The sequence below is a fragment of the Cygnus atratus genome, chromosome 1 (genome assembly GCF_013377495.2).
Source record: "Cygnus atratus isolate AKBS03 ecotype Queensland, Australia chromosome 1, CAtr_DNAZoo_HiC_assembly, whole genome shotgun sequence".
NCBI lineage: Eukaryota > Metazoa > Chordata > Aves > Anseriformes > Anatidae > Cygnus > Cygnus atratus.
In genome coordinates, this window is record NC_066362.1 from 14,394,054 (window position 1) to 14,415,547 (window position 21,494).

The 21,494-nt window shown below is 40.5% G+C and overlaps 3 protein-coding genes across 8 annotated transcripts in view; 1 reads left to right on the top strand and 2 right to left on the bottom strand.

Moving 5' to 3' along the window:
- The first annotated feature begins 255 nt into the window (after window positions 1-255).
- RINT1 (RAD50 interactor 1) lies at window positions 256-10,137 on the top strand. Of its 3 annotated transcripts, none has more exons than XM_035549369.1 (15): window positions 256-353; window positions 799-986; window positions 1,397-1,592; window positions 1,784-2,025; window positions 2,242-2,415; window positions 2,493-2,642; window positions 3,794-3,950; window positions 4,462-4,572; window positions 4,747-4,972; window positions 5,607-5,744; window positions 6,487-6,686; window positions 7,496-7,710; window positions 8,342-8,522; window positions 8,606-8,724; window positions 9,902-10,137. In XM_035549369.1, exons 3-15 carry the CDS (start codon window positions 1,416-1,418, stop codon window positions 10,116-10,118), a joined length of 2,307 nt encoding a protein of 768 aa, XP_035405262.1. In that variant the 5' UTR covers window positions 256-353; window positions 799-986; window positions 1,397-1,415; the 3' UTR covers window positions 10,119-10,137. The 3 variants fall into 3 exon arrangements, with proteins under 3 accessions (XP_035405262.1, XP_050564256.1, XP_035405263.1); XM_050708299.1 differs by having other exon boundaries at window positions 278-353; window positions 805-986; XM_035549370.2 differs by lacking the exon at window positions 256-353 and having other exon boundaries at window positions 461-986.
- EFCAB10 (EF-hand calcium binding domain 10) lies at window positions 7,552-12,807 on the bottom strand. Its single transcript, XM_035549372.2, has 5 exons — window positions 12,313-12,807; window positions 11,937-12,101; window positions 11,583-11,667; window positions 11,045-11,092; window positions 7,552-7,693 (listed from the first exon to the last, which is right to left on the bottom strand). Exons 1-4 carry the CDS (start codon window positions 12,410-12,412, stop codon window positions 11,056-11,058), a joined length of 387 nt encoding a protein of 128 aa, XP_035405265.1. The 5' UTR covers window positions 12,413-12,807; the 3' UTR covers window positions 7,552-7,693; window positions 11,045-11,055.
- Window positions 12,808-19,366: 6,559 nt separating this feature from the next.
- The window catches only part of ATXN7L1 (ataxin 7 like 1), a 115,152-nt gene continuing 113,024 nt past the window's right edge, over window positions 19,367-21,494 (bottom strand). For all 4 annotated transcript variants that reach the window (XM_035549407.2, XM_050708377.1, XM_035549413.2 and 1 more), the window contains one exon: window positions 19,367-21,485. In XM_035549407.2, the coding sequence (XP_035405300.1) occupies window positions 21,426-21,485 (60 nt within the window). In that variant the 3' untranslated portion in view covers window positions 19,367-21,425. The remainder of the gene's footprint in view (window positions 21,486-21,494) is intronic.

The following is a 21,494-nucleotide window of genomic DNA, read 5'->3' on the forward strand; positions in this document are numbered from 1 at the left end:
TCAACGATTCTGTCAGCAAGGCTGTAACGAGGTAGAGCTGCTTTAATCCCCTTGGGAAAATATTTGTGCCTATTGTCCTGCTTTGCCAATACCTGTACCAAGAACAGGTAGTGGGAATAAACGCACTGAAAAGCCTCGTATCGGTACCACCTCGCTGTGTCCCTCGGTAGGGGCTGAGCCACCCTTGGGGCACACACAGGGGACAAGGGCGGCCCCCGCCCCTTCCCTCAGGCGACGGCGGGTGGGCGGGAAGGGAGCGGCCGCGCGTGCGCAGCTCGCGCCTCCGGCCCCGCCCCGGGGCTGCGCAGCCAGGCGCTGACGCGGCAGGGGCGGGGCGAGGCGTGCGGCCGCAGGTGAGCGAGTGCGGTTCCCTCACAGGGGCTGGGGGGGGGAACGCTGAGGGCTCCGGCCCCGGCGGCTGAGGGCGGGCGGCGGGGACGCGGTGGTGGCGGTCACCTGGTGCCCGCACCCCGGCTGCGGGGCCGGGCCGGGGCTCCCCGGCTGTGGGGCTGCGTTGTGGGCTCGCCCAGGGCCTTGTGGAGCTCCTCAAGGCAGTGGTCTGCGCCTTCCTCTCCTGGTCTCCCGATTTTGTCTCCTCGTTTGCGCCGTTTTCTCGTTCCCGTTGTCTGCTTAGCGGGGTTTTCAATTTAATTAAAACCTGTAGCGACGAAGTGCAAGCGTTTAAACTTCATTTTCAAACGCTGTTTTGACAGCGATGTTAAAAAGCAGAGAGCTGAGCTGTTCAAGTGCAGCTCCTCGCAGTCGTTTTGCTTTCCGTCTGTGTGATCGCCGTCTCAGTTGCAGGTCCGGTTTTCTCTGCCAAATGCTGAAACAGGCAAGTGCCTCTTCTGCTGCTCCCCTGCCGGGGCTTCCTTTCGAGTATTCCCCTGTCGCTCTTGAAGAACAAGCAATGATTTGTAACGTAAGACCTGAGTGAATCCTTGGCTAGTAGTGAGTCCTTCAGCACTTGATGCTTCTGTGAACAGGTAAAGAGGGGGGTTGTGGTTTCTCTTTCTACTTCACAAAATTATTATTATTATTTGTATTTTTCCATGTTTTCTAACTTACCTGTGTAGAAACTATATACATGCTGAACTATTTGCAACAATTATTAAATTATGCTTTTGGGGAAGGGAGGACTCTTTCAAGTAGCACGCATGTTCCATGTCATTAGTTAACATATAATAAACCAGCAGAGAAATGTATATAAATTAGATTTTTCAGCTAAGACCTAGGCTAGCAAGTTGTCTCACCTAATGCAGGATTGCTATTACACGTCTTATTTAAACTTCAGTTTAAGTTGAACTGCCCTGCTTTTCATGGAGCTTTGTATCCTCGGGAGGTCTCTAGCTGGTAGTGCTGTCTTAGTGGTGAGTAACTGAAGTTATATGATTAGCATTGCAGATAAAGAAAACATGGCAACCGTTAATGTTACAAAGAAAGAAGGCACTAGAGATCTAGACCATTGCGATATCCCGTACTATGTTTCTGAATTTGTGGAAAGAGAAGTTGGAAACGACTATGATTCTCTGAGGAAGCTGGGCAGCCTTATCGATAAGCTATCTGAAAATAAAAAGCAGTTAGAAGAACAGGTAAGCACATTTCCTTTTTTATTTTAATATGCTGAATATATGACTGATTAAGTAGTAAACATGACTGATCAAGTAGTAAAATCAGTCGAAAGACCAAACTTAATTAAAGCAGTATATTGATATTTCAGAAGATACCACTCTATATAATGCAGTGTTTTTATGTGAGTTTTGATACCTTTCTATAAATGTAGGTACTTACAGTTTCATCTGAAGTCCCTAAAAGAATTCAAAAGGCCTTAAAGAACGCAGAAGATTCTAAAAAATCTCTGAATCGGCTTCTAGAGGAAGAAGCTCTTCTATCTGATTCAATCGATAGCCACTTACTGAAAGCTGAGCCATGGATGGAGGAGCTTGGTGTGCTGATTAGTCAAGTAGAGGAGATTGAACGGCACCTTTCCTATCTTAAATGGATTTCACGAATAGAAGAGTTAAGGTAAAGTTGGTATACTTTAAAGTCTTATATACTTTAAGAATATTCTTACTAATGTTATCACACAGCCTTTTCAGGGCTGAGCACTGCATATACGTGATGAGAGTGGTAACCGTGTTTGTCTCATTAAAATATTTTAGATTTAGTTTTATCTCGATTTTTCAGTGCACAAATGATTTTTAGTGAATGTTTGACCTCAACTTTTCTTGAATTTTATAGTGATAACATTCAGCAGTATCTGATGACCAACAACGTTCCAGAGGCAGCCAGTACTCTAGCTTTTATGGCAGAACTGGATATTAAACTTCAGGAGTCGTCTTGTTCTCATCTTCTTGCTTTTGTGAGGTCCACTGTTAAATTCTGGCATAAAATTCTTAAGGACAAGTTGTCAAGGTAAGGGATGCACTGTCACTGTCTCATCTTTATGTTGTATTGTAGGTTTGTGCTAAAGTGCATGTTTTATGTTGCAGTGACTTTGAAGAGGTACTAACCCAGCTTCGCTGGCCGTTTGTGGGGCCACCACAGTCTCAGGCATTTGGCCTTGCTGCTCCAGCTAGTGCTCCTGATATATACAACAATTTGGAGACGTTGTTCTGTCAGCTTCTGAAATTGCAAACCTCGTATCCTTTTAAATAGTTGTGGTGTGTTTTAGCGAGGATAATAATTGTCAGAGCTCTCGAAAGTCAGAAATTAAATTGAGTTTATAGTACTTTGTACTAACATTATAAGGTACTTTCGTATAGAAAATGCTAGGTGACCAGAGCAAGAATTTAAAAGTTGTTTTCAGTTAAAATTCAAGTTACTCTTTTTGGCAGTAGCAGGATCATAATTCCAAGTCATCAGATCCAATGATCTCATGGTAACTTGCAGTTCAGGCTTCACAATGTGCACACCTTACATTATATACTTTCAGCAAGATTACCTATATTAATACAAATGATGATGAATTTTTTTTTTAATTGGACGTAGTTAATGCTTTTACTTTCCTAGCATTACTTGAAATCTGTGTTAATCACTTCAATATATGCAGTCCCAGAAAGAAGAGAGAGAAAGCTCAAGATGTATGTCTCAGAAGGGAATTTTAAAAAATGGAACAATTTTCATTGAGCAGCAGTAGTAACTTGTCTCTGAGGTAAGTCAGAAAGCACTGCTGCTCGTCCTGTTCCGTTTGTTTGTGGGGGAAATCAAGCACAGCTGAAGTTCAAAACCATTTTTGTTCATTTTTTTTCCTGGGGTGGTTGTAGCTTTTTGTTGTTGTTTAAATCAGCAGTACTGGACCGGGAAGAAACAAGGTCGTTCTGGGCAACCTGGAGCCAGTAACAATTTTGGTCAGTGAGGCTGGGCTGCTTAAATTGGTTGCTTCAAAGTGGGAAATCATGTATTGCATTTATTAATCTCATGAATCTGATATTTCTTTAAGAAACATGAATATGCATGTCTCTTGGATAGCCCCTGGGTTTGGTAGTGATGATGGTGTTTTTTCTTCCCTTTTTCTTTTTCTAAATGATACTGGTTTCCTAAATCAAACTGACTTCAGTGACTTCTACTGTCACTGAATAAATTATCCTTAGCAGCCAGAGTTACGTTAAATATCTTACAAGACGGAAACATTTTGAGTGTTGTTCATATTTGAGGACTTGTATACCTTGTGTAATACTGCCTTCAGCCAACAAGGTAGAGCTGAAGTGTTCAGTTCTGTAAACCCATTTTATTGAAATTTTAACCATTGGAGGAATCAACACTTAAATTTGTCCTTAACTGTGAAACTTAGAGATGAACTGTTAACCAAACCTAAACAGCTTCCAGAAAAATATTCCTTACCCCCATCACCACCTATTATCCTTCCAATCCAGATCATGCTGAATCCTCTGCAGAAAAGATTTAAGTATCATTTCACTGGAAATAAACCAACAAATGTCTTAAGCAAGGTATGGAAGAAAGCAGTTTGATTTATTGATTTATTTATTTAACAACAGATACATTACTGTATTTAAATTGTATAACTTGGACATTTTCTTCTCTGAAATTAAGATTCTTAAATTATGATGCAGTATTTGTGTCTCCCTTAGTGGGGACAGATGCCAAGGTAACACGTGGAGATCTTCCAGAGGCATAAACATTTTCTCTGGGCCAGAGAGATGTGCACTTTACCAGTTGGAAACTGACCTGCTTTTTGTAGGAGTTATCTTCAAAGACTGAGTATTTTACCTGAGAATTGTCACTGAAGCAGGTTTCCTACAAGTAAATGTTAATGCTACTGTAATGCATCTGCAGCAGGCTTGGAGAGCTGTTTTGTAACACTGTAGTTGCACAAGTCTCTGTGTTGACAGTCTTGAGTAAATGTAAATACATTTGCGCTCTTACAGTTGCTAATACAGTGCATTTTAATAGTATTAAGTATATTAGGGGATATATTAATTTTCTATTTTTTTAAATAAGCCTGAATGGTATTTAACACAAGTGCTTATGTGGATTGGAAATCACTCAAAGTTCCTTGATGACAAAATCCAGCCAATATTGGACAAGGCAGGATCTTCAGTGAATGCTGGGGTAAGCACTTCTGTGTGTTTTGTGTGTAAATACATATACAGTCAATTTGTACAAGTGTTCTTCTACTGTTTTCACTAAACTTGTGGTGAGACTTAACTCAGCCTAGTAACAGTTTTAAGGTCATACGTGTTTGTACATCTCTCTGATATTTTACTCACTTTTTTCTTTTAAAAGCTTGAATTCTCTCGTGCTCTGGTAATGCTGATTTTGGAGAAGCTGGCTGCTGATATTCCGTTTCTGTTATACGATGATGCCCTCTTTTGTCACCTTGTGGATGAGGTGCTTCAGTTTGAGAGAGAGCTTTACAGCGTTCATGGTTACCTCAGCACCTTTCCCAGTTGCATGCATATTCTTTCAGAAGAGTCCTGCTTCCAGAGGTGGCTAACAGTGGAAAAAAAATGTAAGACTTGCGATGGATTTTGTTGGCCTTGACACATTTTCTTTCTGATGGTGCAGAATACAAATAGTCTTCACAAATAGGAGAAGTCACTTGGACAGGGCTACTCCATAAGATGTATTTTTGAGGTCGGTAATAAGAGGAGTGCGTTGGTCTGTGATTCTGTGATATTTTTATACTCTTCAGTTATTTTGAATAAAAAATTGTTTGATTCTAGTAGTGCTTCTGAAGTTTATAGGACTGTTGTCCCTAAGCTGTATGGAACCTAGCAGGCTTACTTTTAGACAGAGGTGTATTTAAGTGTGCAGACAACGATAGAGTTTAAATTGAAATCTGGAGAGGAATTAATTTTTGAGAATCAGAGAAGAAATATATTGAAACAGAACAAGCCAACTATTTAAAAAAAAAAAAAAGATAGCCTTGACATAATTGTTGTATCTGCATTTGTGATGCTGTTATTGGAATTGATACTGAATGAAACCAGTCATCAGTAGTTTTTTATGATCTGAAAATGTAAATTTTAACTCATTAGGGATAAAGATTTTATTTTTATATATTGTTTGGTTTTAGAGGATTTTTTCGTTAGAAGTTGTTTTCATTATTAAATACTAAAACAATTTACAATTTCTGTGCTCAGTTGCTCTTCAGAAAATGGACTCCATGCTTTCATCCGAGGCTGCATGGATATCACAATACAAAGATATCACCGACGTAGATGAAATGAAAGTCCCAGACTGTGCTGAAACTTTTATGACTCTGTTGTTAGTTATAACAGGTAACTACCAATCAGTGGACATTGCTCTTTGTTCATAATGACTAGTAGAAAAACTGCAGCTAATAGATTTCTTTACTAGATATCTATTGTGTCAACAATAGTCAGCAAATAACAACTTTGCAAAGTTGTGATACTTGCAATTTAATAAAAGTTTTCCTGCTCATCCTGTATTTTGGACATTATCTAGCACAAATAATCTTGAACTAGTAGTGACATGCTTTCAAATGCGTTATTTAAAATTTGATAATTCGTAACCTACCACATTCAAACTCATTAATAATGGAGAGAATATAATTTGTTACAAAGCAATAATAAAAATATCCTACCATTCCTGTTGAATCTGAGGAATGTACCTTTTCAGGAGGTGCTTATTTGTATATTCGAATACTTTATGTATTTTACTCTTACAAAAGCTTTATCTTACTCTGTGACTGGCTTTAGGGGCCACATAATATTGCTAGATGGTGTGGTATGATAACATATTACTTAAAAGTATTAGGATACAATATGCTAATGGAATCGTGAGGGCGGGGGGAATCTCAGATGGGTTGTTTCTTTACATATTTAGTTTTTGCATTGAGTAGTTTCTTGAGGTTGCTAAAAATAAGCTTTTGTAAAATTAAATACTATATGATGCCTTTGTAGGAGTAAGATCATGTAAAAAGATGACTATAATGTTTCTTGTTCAAAACCTTTTCTTCAGTGCTGGAAAATGTTAAATATTTTAACAATGTCTTTCTAGACAGGTATAAGAATCTTCCAACAGCTTCCAGAAAACTGCAGTTCCTGGGGCTACAGAAGGAGCTAGTTGATGATTTCAGGATACGATTAACTCAAGTAATGAAGGAAGAGAGCAGAGCTTCTTTAGGCTTCCGATACTGTGCGATCCTTAACGCCGTTAACTATATCGCAACAGTGTTGGCAGACTGGGCTGACAATGTAGTAAGTAATTTTTTATTTTAAATGGACTAGTTCTGTTTGTTTCATAATCAAACATTGTATTTTCAGCACTATTTATGTAGATGTATTTAGAAGAATTAATTCTAGAAAAAATAGAACTAATAGTACTCATAGTATTGCTGCTGAAGTGCACATGTTGCAGTAGCATGTGCATGCTTCTTGAATTACCCTTATACCAAGTTAGTTTAAATGGATTTGGCGTGGGTGCCTGCATTACAGCTTGGTTCAGGTGGTGTTTGGCAAAGTCACTCTTTGATAACAGGGTGCTGGGTACAGTTATTTTCAGTAAGAGCCCAGTGGCACCATATCTATTCTGTAGTATGTCAGTTTTTCTATTGTTATTGAAGAGAGAAGCATTTTGTGTGAGATGGGCAGCCTCCAAATTGTTTTTGTCTTGACCGGAAACTGTCTCTAGCAGAGGATAATCTTGACTTGATAGGAGAGCAGCTTTTGTGTTGAACAGCTGCATCTACGAAATTGTCTTGGCGTGCTTAAAAGCAAAACCAACTTCATTACCGCTGTGTCACATTCAACTCAGACCATTTCTTGCTATTGTCAGACCAGCAAACATCCATTACCTATCTGCTGTTGTATTTGGGACCCACATCAGTTGCATTACAAGGATTAAAACAGTGCATTAATTCTAGTGAATCAGGACAGTGTTTTAAAACTAAGTTTATAAATGTGTCAAGAGCGCGTTTTTGTAGAACCCTGTCTGTTAAAGTACAAATGCAGAGTTCAAATAATAAGATGATTTTTGCTAGTACTTATGTCTGCTTCTGTTCCTCTAGTTCTTCCTGCAGCTACAGCAGGCTGAACTGGAGGTTTGTGCAGAAAGTAGCAATGTCAGCCAGCTACAGCTGGGACAGCTGGCTTCAATGGAGAGCTCTGTCTTTGATGAAATGATTAACCTCCTGGAGCGCCTGAAACAAGATATGTTGAGTCGTCAAGTACATCATGTCTTCAAAGAGGTCACGGATGCTGCAAAGCTGTACAAAAAAGAGAGGTGATTTTGTTTACTCTTCTCATATTCCAATATTATTTTCTGTTAAAAACATTGAGGCAAATAAAGGCAAGAATAGCTAATAAGAAAAATCATTTTCCTGAATGGGAAAGGCACAGGGTAGTAAGTATTGGAAGATTTTCTTTATCCTTACTTCAGGCCTATTTTATGTTATGCTTGCTAAAGTAGTTCTGCAGTGAGTGGGCATGTTGTCCTTAAAAACCCTAGGAAGAATGCTGGGTCACTCTAGTTCATATGAGAGTTACTTTCTTCAAAGTAGTATTAAAAATGACCTGTAACAACTGCTTCTATCCTTACAGAAACACAGGGTTTCTTGAATGTTTGCGGTTGAGTTTCTGAAGTACTTCACAAAATAAACACAACAGCTTGATGATTTTATAGATTAGCTTTTAAAAAAAATAGCATGTTCAGATTTATAACTAAAGCATCAGCTTAACATTAAAGGATATTTAAATAAAGCATTAGACTATGATTACCTTTAGGTTTGAAATGGGAAAGGAGAAAACGGAACCATTGTAACTAGCTAAGATTTTCTTACAGGAAAATTTTAGTTTCAGTTATTGTGATATGAATAATTATCACATCGAAGTCATAATAATGAAATTTCTTCCAGGTGGCTATCTTTACCATCTCAAGCAGAGCAAGCAGTAATGTCTCTGTCAAGCACAGCTTGCCCCATGTTGTTGACCCTAAGAGACCGCTTGCTACAACTAGAACAGCAGCTCTGTCACTCCCTATTCAAAGTATTCTGGCAAATGCTCGCAGAGAAAGTGGATACATTCATCTATCAGGAGGTAGGTATCTACAAAGTGTATGCAGTACTGTGCAGGTGTTAGTGACTGGCCTAAACAGACGATGCACCCCTTTGTGTTTGCAGATAATCATGGCGAATCATTTCAATGAAGGAGGAGCAGCACAACTTCAGTTTGACATGAGTAGAAATCTTTTCCCTTTATTTTCACACTACTGTAAGAGGCCAGAAAACTACTTCAAGCAGTAAGTAGGCAAACTTCTGATCTATTAGTATTTCAGAATAGAACATCCAGATGAATGTCTTGTATATCACCAACATTTTTTCACAGTTTTGAGTGGATAAGAAATACTTGAACTATGTGGATCATCTTTCAGTGTTTACAACAGGGAAAGTTTCGATCCTGCAGCATGTATTCAGATAGCAACTGACTGTGATGTATGTTCTGGAGCATTTAGCACAGCAAGGATGTCTACTGCACACGGATAGATGAACTTAGGGAACGTAAGCAGAATTCCAAAACTGGGGCAAAAGAAACTACTCAAAGATTTAGTTACAGCACAACACATTTTCTGTATCCTTAGGCTACTTTAAACTATGTTCCTGCTTAGAATTGCCCTGCATAGCAGTCTAGTTGCTTTCACTGGTGAGAAGCTACCTTCCTGGTGCTTAGTAGCTTTAAATAGCCCACAGTCTTATACAGAGTCAAATGTTAAACTCCTAGGCTAATTGGGACAGAAGTCTTACTACACGCCTAAAAATCAATATGGAACGTGGCATTCAGTCTTCAACACTTGAAGATGAAGGTTATATTGGCATTTTTAATTGGAATATTCCCGTAGCAGCATCTTACTTTTTTTGAGCACATTACCTTCACAAAGGTAATTGATACCTATGTAGTATTCATAGCTTAAAAAAATAGATGCAGAAAGGAACAGTAAAAAGTAATGTATAGTGGGTACATGGCTATTTTTTGTACTAGAAACAATGCGGCAGGGTATCTGTTTGCTCTCTAATGAGATTAATGAGAGAGAATATTCAGACTCTAGCAGCTTTCTGTAAAGGTGTGTTTTTAAAATATACCAAATAAGGTTTCTAATTATCAACAGAAAATGCAGTTTGGGAAAACTAAACATAATTATATGGTAACTTCTCTTCTGTATTTTTTAAACTAGTGGAAAAATTAGGAAGTAAAAGCCAGGCCAAGCATGGCAAAATATTGGTGCTTGTAATACAAAGTGCTAAGATGGCAAGACCAAGTATGCTACTTGTCTTTGGCTAGGCAGCACTTTTCAGTTCAGTACTTCGATCCTTTTCAGAAGTCCATGGAACCTTTTTTGTTAGTCACTATGCGTATAAAATCAAGTGTATCTTATGTGTGATTCTTTTAGTAATTCATATAACTTTTTTTCCCTTCCATAGCATAAAAGAAGCCTGCGTTATCCTGAATCTGAATGTTGGTTCTGCCTTGCTGCTGAAGGATGTACTACAGTCAGCCTCAGAAAATGAAGCATCACTAAAGCCAAACCAGCCGTCAGCAACAGCGGCATTAAATGAACTTGGCGTTTACAAATTAGCTCAAAGGGATGTTGAGATTCTTCTCAATTTGAGAGCTATTTGGCCAAATACAGGAAAATAAAGACTTCAAAATTGGTTAATGACTTGATCTAGATTACTTATTTCAAACAAAAGCAAAGCAAATAAGTTACAGCATAGTTGTTGTGTTATTTTTTTCCAACGCTGTATGCTGTGTAATTGGTTTGATCTAATCTTACCATTTATTATATATACGCTTTTAAATTATTTGAAAATGCTACTGACCTGGCTTTTAACTGCACAGATCTTACTTTAACATAACCACCTTGTCATTACATTTAGAAGGTAACAATCTTCATTACTAATGACTGTGTTACTTGAACTGGCACACTCTCACTTAAACACATGTTTTTACATCTCTAAATCCCAGGTAACAGGTGGTCTGTATTTAAAATACGCATATGCAGGACCTGGGATGGAATGAAGGAATTTGTCTATTTGTTTCCTTTATTTATATTCTTTTTTTTTTGCTGTCCCAAAGTCTCTGCCATTTTTTTAATAAGACCTGCTTTGTTTTTGAGCCTATTTTAAAACTTAATAAATGCTATGTTACTTGGCACTGCTATCTTTCAACCATGAACATTTGTTGCTGAAACTGATTTTTTTTATGTATATAAAAGGGGGTTTAAAAAAAGTCTTAAGCCACAACTCTTAAAATTAACTTTATTTGCTGTCTCATTACTGATGATTAACAAAGTAAGCTACTAGCTGAAGGAGGAGACTCCAGAACACTTTTTTTTTTTAAAGAGGTTTCTACTTATTTTTAATAAGGCAGTTCTCAAAAGATACCCTTCTAGTCCCTGGTAAATGTAAACAAATTTTTGTCATTTGTCCTTTTCAGCTGATTGCTACTACAGGGAAGAGAGGGAAAAAAAAGAGAAGAGAGCACTGTTTAAAATCAGTTTTTCACAGCTGACACAGCAGAAAAAGAATAGAGCAAAATGCCTATTTTTAATATATTAAGCATACCACTGTTCCATCTAATACGCAGCCCAGATCTCCAGCAACCTTTTCTTCCTAGGAAAAAATAAAAACGTCCAGTTAGGTAAGTTGGGATACCTAGTTTTAGTTTTCTTTCACTCATTGTAACAGTTGCCAAAATATCCTCCCTAGAACCATACTGTAACCATGAGAAATTACTGAAAAAATCTAAGCTTGTTTCAGCTATGTATTACTAGCTCTGCTATATCAGGCAGAAACAACAATCTATCTCAAATACTTCACATTTCTGGACCAGTGCTCTCAGTCCTAGGCTACCTGATGACTGCTTGTAGGGAAGGAAATCTGATAGACCTGCTTTGTGTGGGTCCTAATGTGAGATGGCTGAGGAAAGTGCTGAGCAAACCCATCAAGCTAGAGCAATAGCATCTGTTTAAATCTTTCAATGTAAAGCGGGTAAGCTTAAACCAGTAAGTCCTTTAATGATGTGCTTTCGTAAATAAAACATAAGCCACAGCAAAAGATCTGTGCATAGCAACTCTGCACATACCCTTTCAATTATACTTACACTTCTTCCTTGAATGTGTCCAGTGTGACGTTCACATCATCACCAATGTGCAGGTTGTCTGTGCTCAGTCCCAAAGTTTTAAGAGCTAAAGTTAAGGAAACAGAATTTCCTATATAAATCTGAAAAAAATAATTTAACATCTGAAAGTGGCCTAGATGTAATAAACAAAAAACAAACGTACGTAACTTCTTTCAACTTTCTAAGGTCCATGCTGTGTGGCCAGAAGTGCTGATGCTTTTAATGTATACATACAGATGGGGTTGAAACTGTTTTAATACAATGCTTTTGAAACTACTTTAACAAAACTGTTCAAACAGCTAGGAGGATGCTGATTGCCGTTCGGGGTGGACTGACCTTCTCGGTACTGCACAGGCGTGATGTAGCCCAGGTCTGCAACATCCAGCATCTGGAACATGGCAACCAGGTTGGACTCGTCCATCAGGCACGGGTACCCTCCCTCGCCTTGCCTGCCGGCCTTCACTCTTTCCAGCACCTGGATGAGGAACTGGCGAGGTCTTTCTGCAACGGAACCAAGCCACCGAGCTCTTTTTCTTCAAGGGAACCAAGTCACCAGCGCCACCCGACCCTCACCCCGCTCCTGCCACCTCCTCTCCCTCAGCACCCCCGCCCGGTCCCCGGGCTGCGTCTCTCCTTCCAGCCACTACCTTAAAGACCCCAAATCTCTCCTTTTTCCCCCCAGTCCCACGCTACCACCGCGGGGGAGCCGCACCGGGCTGGTGGTAGAGCAGCAGGGCGCTGAGGCGGCGGAGCAGCTCGGGGATCCCGTGGCGCTCCAGGTAGTCGCGGCCCCCCCGCTCGCCCGCCGCCATCTCGCCGTTGCCAGGGGAGGCCTCGCACCCGCCGCCCGTTAAAACCGTTGGCCCTGAGGGGGAGAAGCTTCGAGAAAGAAGCCGCAACCGGAGCCCTGGGGCCTGAGGAGGGCGGCGGGAGGAGGCAGGGCGGCTGCGGGACGGAGCGTGGTCACCGGGGGGAGCTTCGCCTGGATCCTGTCAGCGCTGGAGCAGAAGAGCGGCGCTTCCAAGTTACTAGTCCGTACCCCAGCGGCATAAATTCACGGGGACAGCGCCTTACACGCCGCTAACACTGCTGCCTTGCCGGTTCCAGCCCGTGTGTGGTCACCCAGCCGCCACCTTTGGGGTTTTTTTGCCCTCCGTTGCCCGCCGCCGGGGCCCCCGGGCGGGTTCAGTCAGCCGCGGTGAAGGCGGGAGGACGGCGCCGCCTCAGGGCGGAGGGCTGAAAGCGGCGGCCTTCCAGCGAGAACATCCCAAAATTACACAGCAAAACTACGGGAAAACGGGTTTGTCGTCTGTCTGCTGCGCTTGGTAAGCTGCAGTACACCTCTGCGTGATGTTTGTTAAGAGAAATGGTGCCGCAGAAGGCAAACCCCTCAGCGCATGTAACCGTGGCATCCCAGACACGCTCCGTTTCCAACAGGGTTTTACAAGATCCCACAGAAAAGTCCCCCTCCTACCTGCAAAATCAATGAGTAGCAGCTAAGAGTGAGAAAGATTTAAACAGTTTTACTTCGCTTTGCAGCACAGTCTGTGCAAACAGAGATGAGACATCAAGTACCCTTTTTATTGTACTACCCACTGTGAGGAGAAAGATAGTCAAGCAGAATGTCCCACTAAGAAAAAAAGTATACAGTTCATAGTTACTGAAACCATTCCTGAATTTAACTTTTCTGATTCCTTTCAGAAGATTTTGCAAAAAACTAGCAAAGTTGGGATTGCTTGTTTTTTTTTTTCCCCTAAAGAAGAGTGGTGGAAGAAAGAGTATTTTGAGGTGCAGAGGAGTACAAAGAAGTGTCTGAGCTGGCCAGCAGGGGAGAAATAATGACACAGAAAATCTTCTGTTGAAAATGAGAACATAAGAAGATGATTGACTCGACAGGAAGGAACAACTGAAGACCTGGAGAGAAAGGTAGGTAAGTGAGTGTTTGGGGCAGAGAAACAGCATTTGGCAAAGTTCTCCTTCAGTGGTCAACAAAGATAACCAGTATGAAACACGTGCTGAAGGCTAAAATTTTAAGCATAAACACACAGGAATGACAGGCTGATGTGTGTTTCTATGAGGACTGGTTCCAAAAATCACTAAGAGCAAACCACAATTAGATTTATTACTAGGAATGTATGTATTTTTAAAAGTCATTTCACTGTTAAGAAAGCACAATTTATTTCCTTGAAAAATGTTCTGATAATACGTAGTGTAGGGGATTTATTATCCACAGTTCATGTGATATTGTCTGCTAAATGAGGGTTCTAAACGTGTGATAATTTAGGATAATATCCAAGAAGCTCACATGGACTATTTTATGTCGAATTAAATTTCTGGTGACTAAGAACAACAGGATTTGACAAAACATCTGAAAGTTTTCTGGTTCCATTATAGCAACACCGCTAATTAAGTTTTAATCACAACTGCAAGGTTCACATCTATTTTTGTGTGTTTAAAGTGTCCTGGTTATTTAAAACTGAATTTGGTTAAAAGATTTAATATCTGCTGTAACAGAAGGTGAGCCTTTTGCAAAACATGACTAATAACTTAAACCTTCTACCTAACTGCAAAGGACTAGATAGACTCCCAAGAATCTTAAAGATTTAACGAAGAGGAACAGGGACTGCAGGTCAGCCATGAAGCTGGTTGCAGAAGTATTTGGCTTGCTGAGGAAACAAACTGATGGACACGTTTTTCCAAATCAGGCTGTAGAAGACAGAAGTCTAGGGCTGTGGAACGAGACAGGAGCAATAAGAAAGGGGCTGGGAAAGATGCCCAGGTGTACCATGTGCTTTCTGTGGCCACACCGAGCAAGAGCTTGTTAATGCTGGGTGCTCCTTCTCACCAGGGGCATCAGCAAGCACAGGGGGAGCTGTAGTGAACGGGCTGTGCTGTTCCTGTAGATGCTCTGGAAAAGCTCCACTCTACCCTTTCATTGCATGCAGTGTTTTCCTCTGCTCTTCTTCAAGGACTTCCAAGATCCCAGTGAATGCCTCATCAGAGGACACTACATTTACAGAGGAAAGTGCTTAACAGCAGAAATGCTAAGTTTCTGGGTATTAATAATCTCAAGAGCCAGAACTCTTTTATTTATTTGATAATTTTATTTATTGATTATTATTATTATTATCATCATCATCATTATTATTATCATTATTATCATTATTATTTTTTTTACTGTATAGAGTGGCAGAATAATTTAGGTTGGAATGGCCCTCTGGAGATCGTTGGGTCAGCTCCTCCTGCCAAAAAAACTCCCCCCAACTCCCCCCCCCCCCCACCAAACAAAAACCAAACAAACCTGGGACTAACTTCAAAGCTGAGATCAGGTCGTTCACCTCCTTGTCTAGTCGTTCTTACAATCTCTGAGATGATTCCACAACACCTATTGGTCCCTCTTATACTGTTTGTCTACACTGCAAAGGCCTTTTTTTTTTTTCCCTTGTGTTTAATTCCCATTGCTGTACCTTATGCTTATTGCTTCTTTTGTTGTGCACCACCATGACGAGTCTGGCTCCATCTTCTTGGCACTCACCCTTTATGTAGCTGAAGACAGCAGTTTAATGCTCCCCCTCTTAATCTTACCTTAGAACTGAACAAATCATTTTTCAGCATGTCCGTCACATGCTCCAGCTACTAATCATCTTGGTAGCGCTCCACTGGGCTCACCTCGGCACGCATACTGCATTTTGTGCTGTGGAGGCCCAACCTGGAGGCAGCTCTGCAGACGCAGTCTCAGAAGTGCCGTAGCAGGAGACACTCAGTTCCCAAACCCCTGCCCGCATTCTTACTGCTGTGGCCTGTTGTGGGGTTGGCTTTCAGCACTGCCAGGGCCCATTACTGACTGGCGTTGAGCTTGTCCACTTTTTTTTCTGCAAAGCTGCCTTTTTGCCAGATGGCACCCAGCCTGACCAATGACTTGGGGTTACGTCTCCCACCCAGCTGTAGGACCCTGCCTTTGTCTTTGTCAAACGTAACAGGGTTTCTGTCAGAGCAGCACGCAGCTCTTAACAACCCCCGGCTGGACCTCCTTCCCCTGAGCCCTGCAGTCCAGCTGATTTTTCCACCCGCCTCACAGTTCACTCATGGCATCCAAATCTGCAGTTTGCTTGTAAGAATCACAGAATCATTAAGGTTGGGAAAGCCCTCCAAGATCACCTGGTCCAACCACCCCTACCACCAGTGTCACCCACTAAACCCTGTCCCTAAGCACCACGTCCAACCTTTCCTTGAACACCCCCAGGGCCGGTGACTCCACCACCTCCCTGGGCAACCCGTCCCAGTGCCTGACTGCTCCTTCTGAGAAGAAATGTCTCCTCATTTCCAGCCTGAACCTCCCCTGGCACAACTTGAGGCCATTCCCTCTAGTCCTGTCACTGGTTACCTGTGAGAAGAGGCCGACCCCCAGCTCTCCACACCTTCCTTAGTAGTGGGATGGTAGTTTTATAAAATAATGCCATCTAGTTTGTTACACAATTAGCAACCTTTTGAGTAACGATGTTCAGACTTGTTAGAGTAGATAATAGTTTCTCTGCCTTACCCTATGCTGTCCCAGGTACAAAGCAGGTAAATTTATTGAAACTCTACAATATGTCTCTAGGGAGAGGCTTAGGAAAAAAAATATCTAATTGAATATTTACCCAAGAAAGATATATTATTAGAGTGAAAAATAGAATGAGATGGCCTTGGGTGTTACCAGCTCTGAGTGGGAGATATAGGTACTGAAAAAGTTGGTTAATGAATAACACAGACCAGGCAATGAAGAGGGTTTGGAATTAGGAAAATGCCCTAAGGAGGTCCTGTGGTGCATGTCTTCAAAAATGACCCTACTGTGTGAGTCCGTGAGAGAGGAGGTGGATCACCACCATCGCTTCCTTCACATTTGGATCACAGGACAGGAGGGCTGTAGCCCAGCATCCTGCTCCAACGCAGCATTTCCCTTGGGAAGTGTCTATGCTCAGAGCGTGACGCTGTACGGGCCTTGGATGCACTCTGCAAAACAACACGAGTGAAAACCAGCTCTCTGCATCTTCTTGGCGTCTCCTCAATAACGAAGAAGGAAGCCTGGTGTGTTGGTGTTACTGATCAGGCTGTAAGGTCCAAATACAAACCCTAAAGGGATTAACAAGGAAGGAGTAACTCTAGGCAAGGTCACAAAGAAACAAAAAAAGCAAAACAACAAAAATAACAACAACAAAACAACCAAACAATTGACTATGGGTCAAAATAAGAGAGAACTGAAGGAAAGTGAAAGCAAATAGCTGCAATTTAAGGGCGGAGCTGACCAGAAGGGCAAGTTTTGTGCAAATGCTGAGAGGTTCTTAAGACCGATGACTATGGGCCTATACATTCTGCATCGGTGGCAGGGAAGGCTGAAGAGTTGAGCCTGAGCAATCCTTTTCAAGCAACCTGTGAGCTCTCGTGTGACACAACACACCAAAACACTGGGAAGGATGATGGTTTCTCTTCTGCAGCGACACTTTGTCACCATTCCCTCCTCTGGCTTGGTAGAGGCCAGGCTGGAAACCGAGTGCTACAGCCCTGGGACTTGCAGGGTTATTCCTCAGGCCATTTGTTATATTTACACCAACAGTTTTTTTACCTGTAGAGTTCTGTAAATATACTTTGTTCATGCCAAGCAGCTTCTCAGAAAAACTGGTCTCATGTGGTGTCACATTAACCTCCTTAAGTGCTCCACATTAACCAAACCTAACTTCAGAGCCAAATCTTTCAGGTCTGGGGAAACGCCAAAGGGGCTGCTGAACATTCTGCACCACCTGGAATCCCTCCTGTTGTCTTTACCCTCAAAGTCAATCTCTCCTGATCCATTTCTGGCAAGCTTCCCTTAAAAAGGAGGCATTTCCTGAAAGCTTCCCTTCTGTGGGGACAGCTGAGTGCAGACTGGATGTTCATATTTCTGCAGGCCAGCAGAATAAACAAAAACACTCACACACAAAGCAATCCAGCCCATGTCACTGGTGACGGATTTTAAACTGAAACAAGAGCACGCTCACCATCTACCACAGCTTCTATGGTTGAAGGGCAAATGAGGACCCACTGCTAAGGTATCAGTTTATCTTCAGCTTAGGAAATTATGTTTCAAAAGAGGTCTGTACCTGGTTGGAGTAGTAGCTTTCAAGAGGTATTCGAGAGGAAACACAGCATTAAAAATTGCATGAAACAAACACTGTGTTCAAAAAGTCTGACTGTGTTGTACGAATTGCCTCCAAGTATTTCTGGAATCGGTACTTGGCTTGGCTTCCGATTGTGAATTCTGACAGATTTGGATGAGTAAAACAGATACCGGTTGCAGACAGCAATGACTGTCTTTTAAAATCAATATTTCTCTGGTAAAAACAGAAGCATAAGAACTGGAGTGCAATGAGTAACAAAACTTATTCAGTGATCTGCTTACCCTCTGAAACTGGTGGCATTTAAAGCACGTTAGATAATACAAGAGAGTGCTGCTGCAAGCAAAACACTTGTTGCATAACCAAAACAGGGGTGTGGGGAACCAACTCCAAACAGAGAACAGCTTGTGAGCCAGTGCAACAAAGCTGCAAGTGCTAATAAACGACTTGGTCACGTTTGGGAAATAATTTTAGAGGTCCTTGACCACTGCTGGCCATGGATGATGATGGTGAGCAACTAGTAACTAACGGCTGCAGTATTCCATTTTCCTGGTTATAGCCTTCATTTCTAATGCCTGCAAGAAATATCAAATCATCTTGCGAACAGAACGCGTCTCTTCAGCGTGGGGACCACTCCCTGTCAGATGAAACTTCAGTATCTACTGCTACCAAATGACGTCTGGTTTCTCTACAGCGTACCGAAAATGATAAATTCAAAAAAAATCAAAATACAAGCAGCTCAGACACACACTGGGGGCAGCAAAAAGGAAGTTTAAAATCAGCTTTTGCCACATGCAAGAACATGCAATACATTACAGAAAAAGCTGTTCACCTAGAAGGTAAAATTTTCTTCCTATTTTTATTTCCTGTACTGCAGGACAGCTTTCTATCTCCTCTGAGTGTATGCATAACACATGCCCCCCCTCCACCCCCTAAACCCAAAACATTTTGCAGTTCAATTTCTTGCTTTAAAGATCATCCGTAATTGTGTCTCTTCCCTACAGTACCTCCAAGACTGAGTTTCCAGGTACTTCATTAAAGAAACATAAAGCGTACATCTTCTCCAGACCTGCAGAAGAGGTTTGCTGTGAGAAAAACCTGCAACCCTCTCTCTCTGCAGAGCTGACAAGTCAATGAACAATTTCAGTCACATCTGATCTGTAACTGGAATGGGCTTTTACACAAAACGAGAATCTTAGTGCCTAGAGATAAAAGGTGCATTTTTAGAATTAACAATGATAAAAACAAAAAGACTGGTTTTATTTCTACACTGCCCATTGAAGTCCGAATTCCTACATCTAGCAGCTCTGGCAAAGTTAATTCTTACACTGATAAAGAGTAAGAAAATGCAATCAGCTAAGCAAAAGAATTTTAAAACGATTGATCAGAACAAAGACCTCAGTGGCTGATCATCACACATACAGAGATATTTTAGACACGAATGCCAAAACCAATCCTAGAGCAATTCAGCCCTGTACAGGGGACTGGGCAGACCTTGTGAACTAGGAATTCTCAGTGCTGGCTGCTGCACACGCTGTTTCAGTCTCTGGGAAGAAAAAGGGCAGTCTTGCAATACATACCCCTTTCGCTTTGCCAAGATAAATAATGACAAAACCCATTTGTTTCTTACAAACATATAAATTATTTTATTTACAAAGCCATGTTACAAAAAAAAAATAATAATAATAAAGCAAAAAAAAAAATACAATCGCTCACTAGAGAATATCTCCAGGCCCGGTGTTGAACCATGGCAGTATCAATCAGATACATGTTTGTTCTGTTTTTCCTTTTTTAAACTGTAAGCCATAGAATTTACTATTTACACCTACTTTAGACATTTATTCTGCTTACAATTATCACAAGCATGGAATGAATTCTATTTGATACTGCTAATACATAAAGGTGCAGGACAAAGAATGAAAATACTTAGTGTTACAAAATATGGATTGTAGAAAAGAAATTGGCTGTACAAGTATGGCATTTTTTTTTCTTAGAATGATTGGACATGCTTTCTTCAAAAGTCTTCTGGAAAAGGTTCTAAAATCTGTAGTAGGAAAGCACAATATAGCAGGTGCAAATTCATTTCTGTGCAACAACAGTTATTTAATATACCCCATGACTGACCAGCTATGCAAAACCCACAGAGTTTTGTTAAAGTGCCATGGGTCAACAGCATAACAAAATATAAGGTGTAAATAGAAAAATTTCTTTTTTTCTTCTTTTTTTTTAAAACAATAGTTCACTGAGAATCAGCAATAATAGAATATGCTGTATAAACTATTCTCTACAAAGGTCGATCAGCACTATTTACAATTGTTACATTGATACAAAAGAAGGCATACAAGTTATCCAAGTCGCTTTTTATGGCTGACGGGCCTATGCATTGCGTATGTGTAACAACCAAAGCTTCTGAGCCTCTATTGCTGGAAACAAATCACAAGATTTTCAGGCAAATGGGGAAGAAAAAGAACTACCGAGTGAATGCTACACTAATGATGCATTATAGGCTGGTCCAGTTTATATCCATTTATTCAAATGTTTACTTCCATTTTGCTTTTCAGGCTGAATTTTTTGACACTTGTAATTAAATAATGATTCTTTGATGATGAAAGGCTGTGGGATTTTACTTGGTGCTGAACGTTCCTGAAATGCTGTCAGGTGTAAGCCAGTTGACACAAAAAAATAAAGCAGCATTCAAAGGACAGGCTCCATATTCCACCTTTCCAATTAAAAGATGCATGGAAAGAGCTAAAGCTTCCTAAAACTACGAAATCGCTCCTTCAGTCACTGATTAGCATTAGTTCTCAGAAGCAACCACTGAATCTCACAACCACCGTTTTCCCTCGACAACTAGAAATAGCATTTCGTCAATTACAGAGGATGACTTTGTTACTGAGATTTTTAAACTCCTGCAGTTTTAAAACTCAAAATAAATTAAAAAAAATCAACATAGTACTGCTCCTAAAACTGAACAAGACAAAAATTGTGCAAAAATAACAAAGATATGTACACATTTTTCAGTCTGAAGAAATGTACAATAAAAACATAATTCAAAGAACATTTCAAAAATATAAACATTGCTTAAACTTTCCTAAGTTTCATACTGTTTCTGAAACTATACGGTCAGTTAGCTCTGAAGTATAGCAAAACATAAATTATTACAAAATTAACACTATAAAAATTTATTTTAAGAATATTTCTAAACTTTTTTTCAAAGGGTCTAGCCTTGCTTATAATTGCTTAAACATTTTAGTCTTAAAATTTGCCTTAAGCCTTCTTTTTTTAAAAAAGAAAGTAGTAATAATCTCCCTATTTGCAGTCTCTCGCCTTTCCCCCAGATGTAAATAAACCAGCATATAAGTGCACTTTTAACACTGTAGAAATAAAAATTAACTCCTCTGTACTATTGTTCCAGTACCTAGTATTGGCTTCCTGATTATAAAATCTATATTTTATTAAAAAATTATTCAGTAATCCTATAAGAAACACTGTCAGTGCAATTCTATTAATGCAAGCCAATCTGCTCAACGCCCGTCCTTGCAAAGCCAAACTGTTTACCGAAGTTATCGAGTACTGGGATCTTAAGGGTCGAGAACTCCACCACGACAGGGGGATTTCGCGTGTTGAGGCTTGGATAACATTAACCACAGTTTGGTGCAAAAATCCTCTATGCATTGATTGAAGTATAGATTCCTTAAGAGCCTGATCCTGGAAGATGCTGAACACTCGGAATTCCCACTGAAATCATTAAATGCTGTAGGTA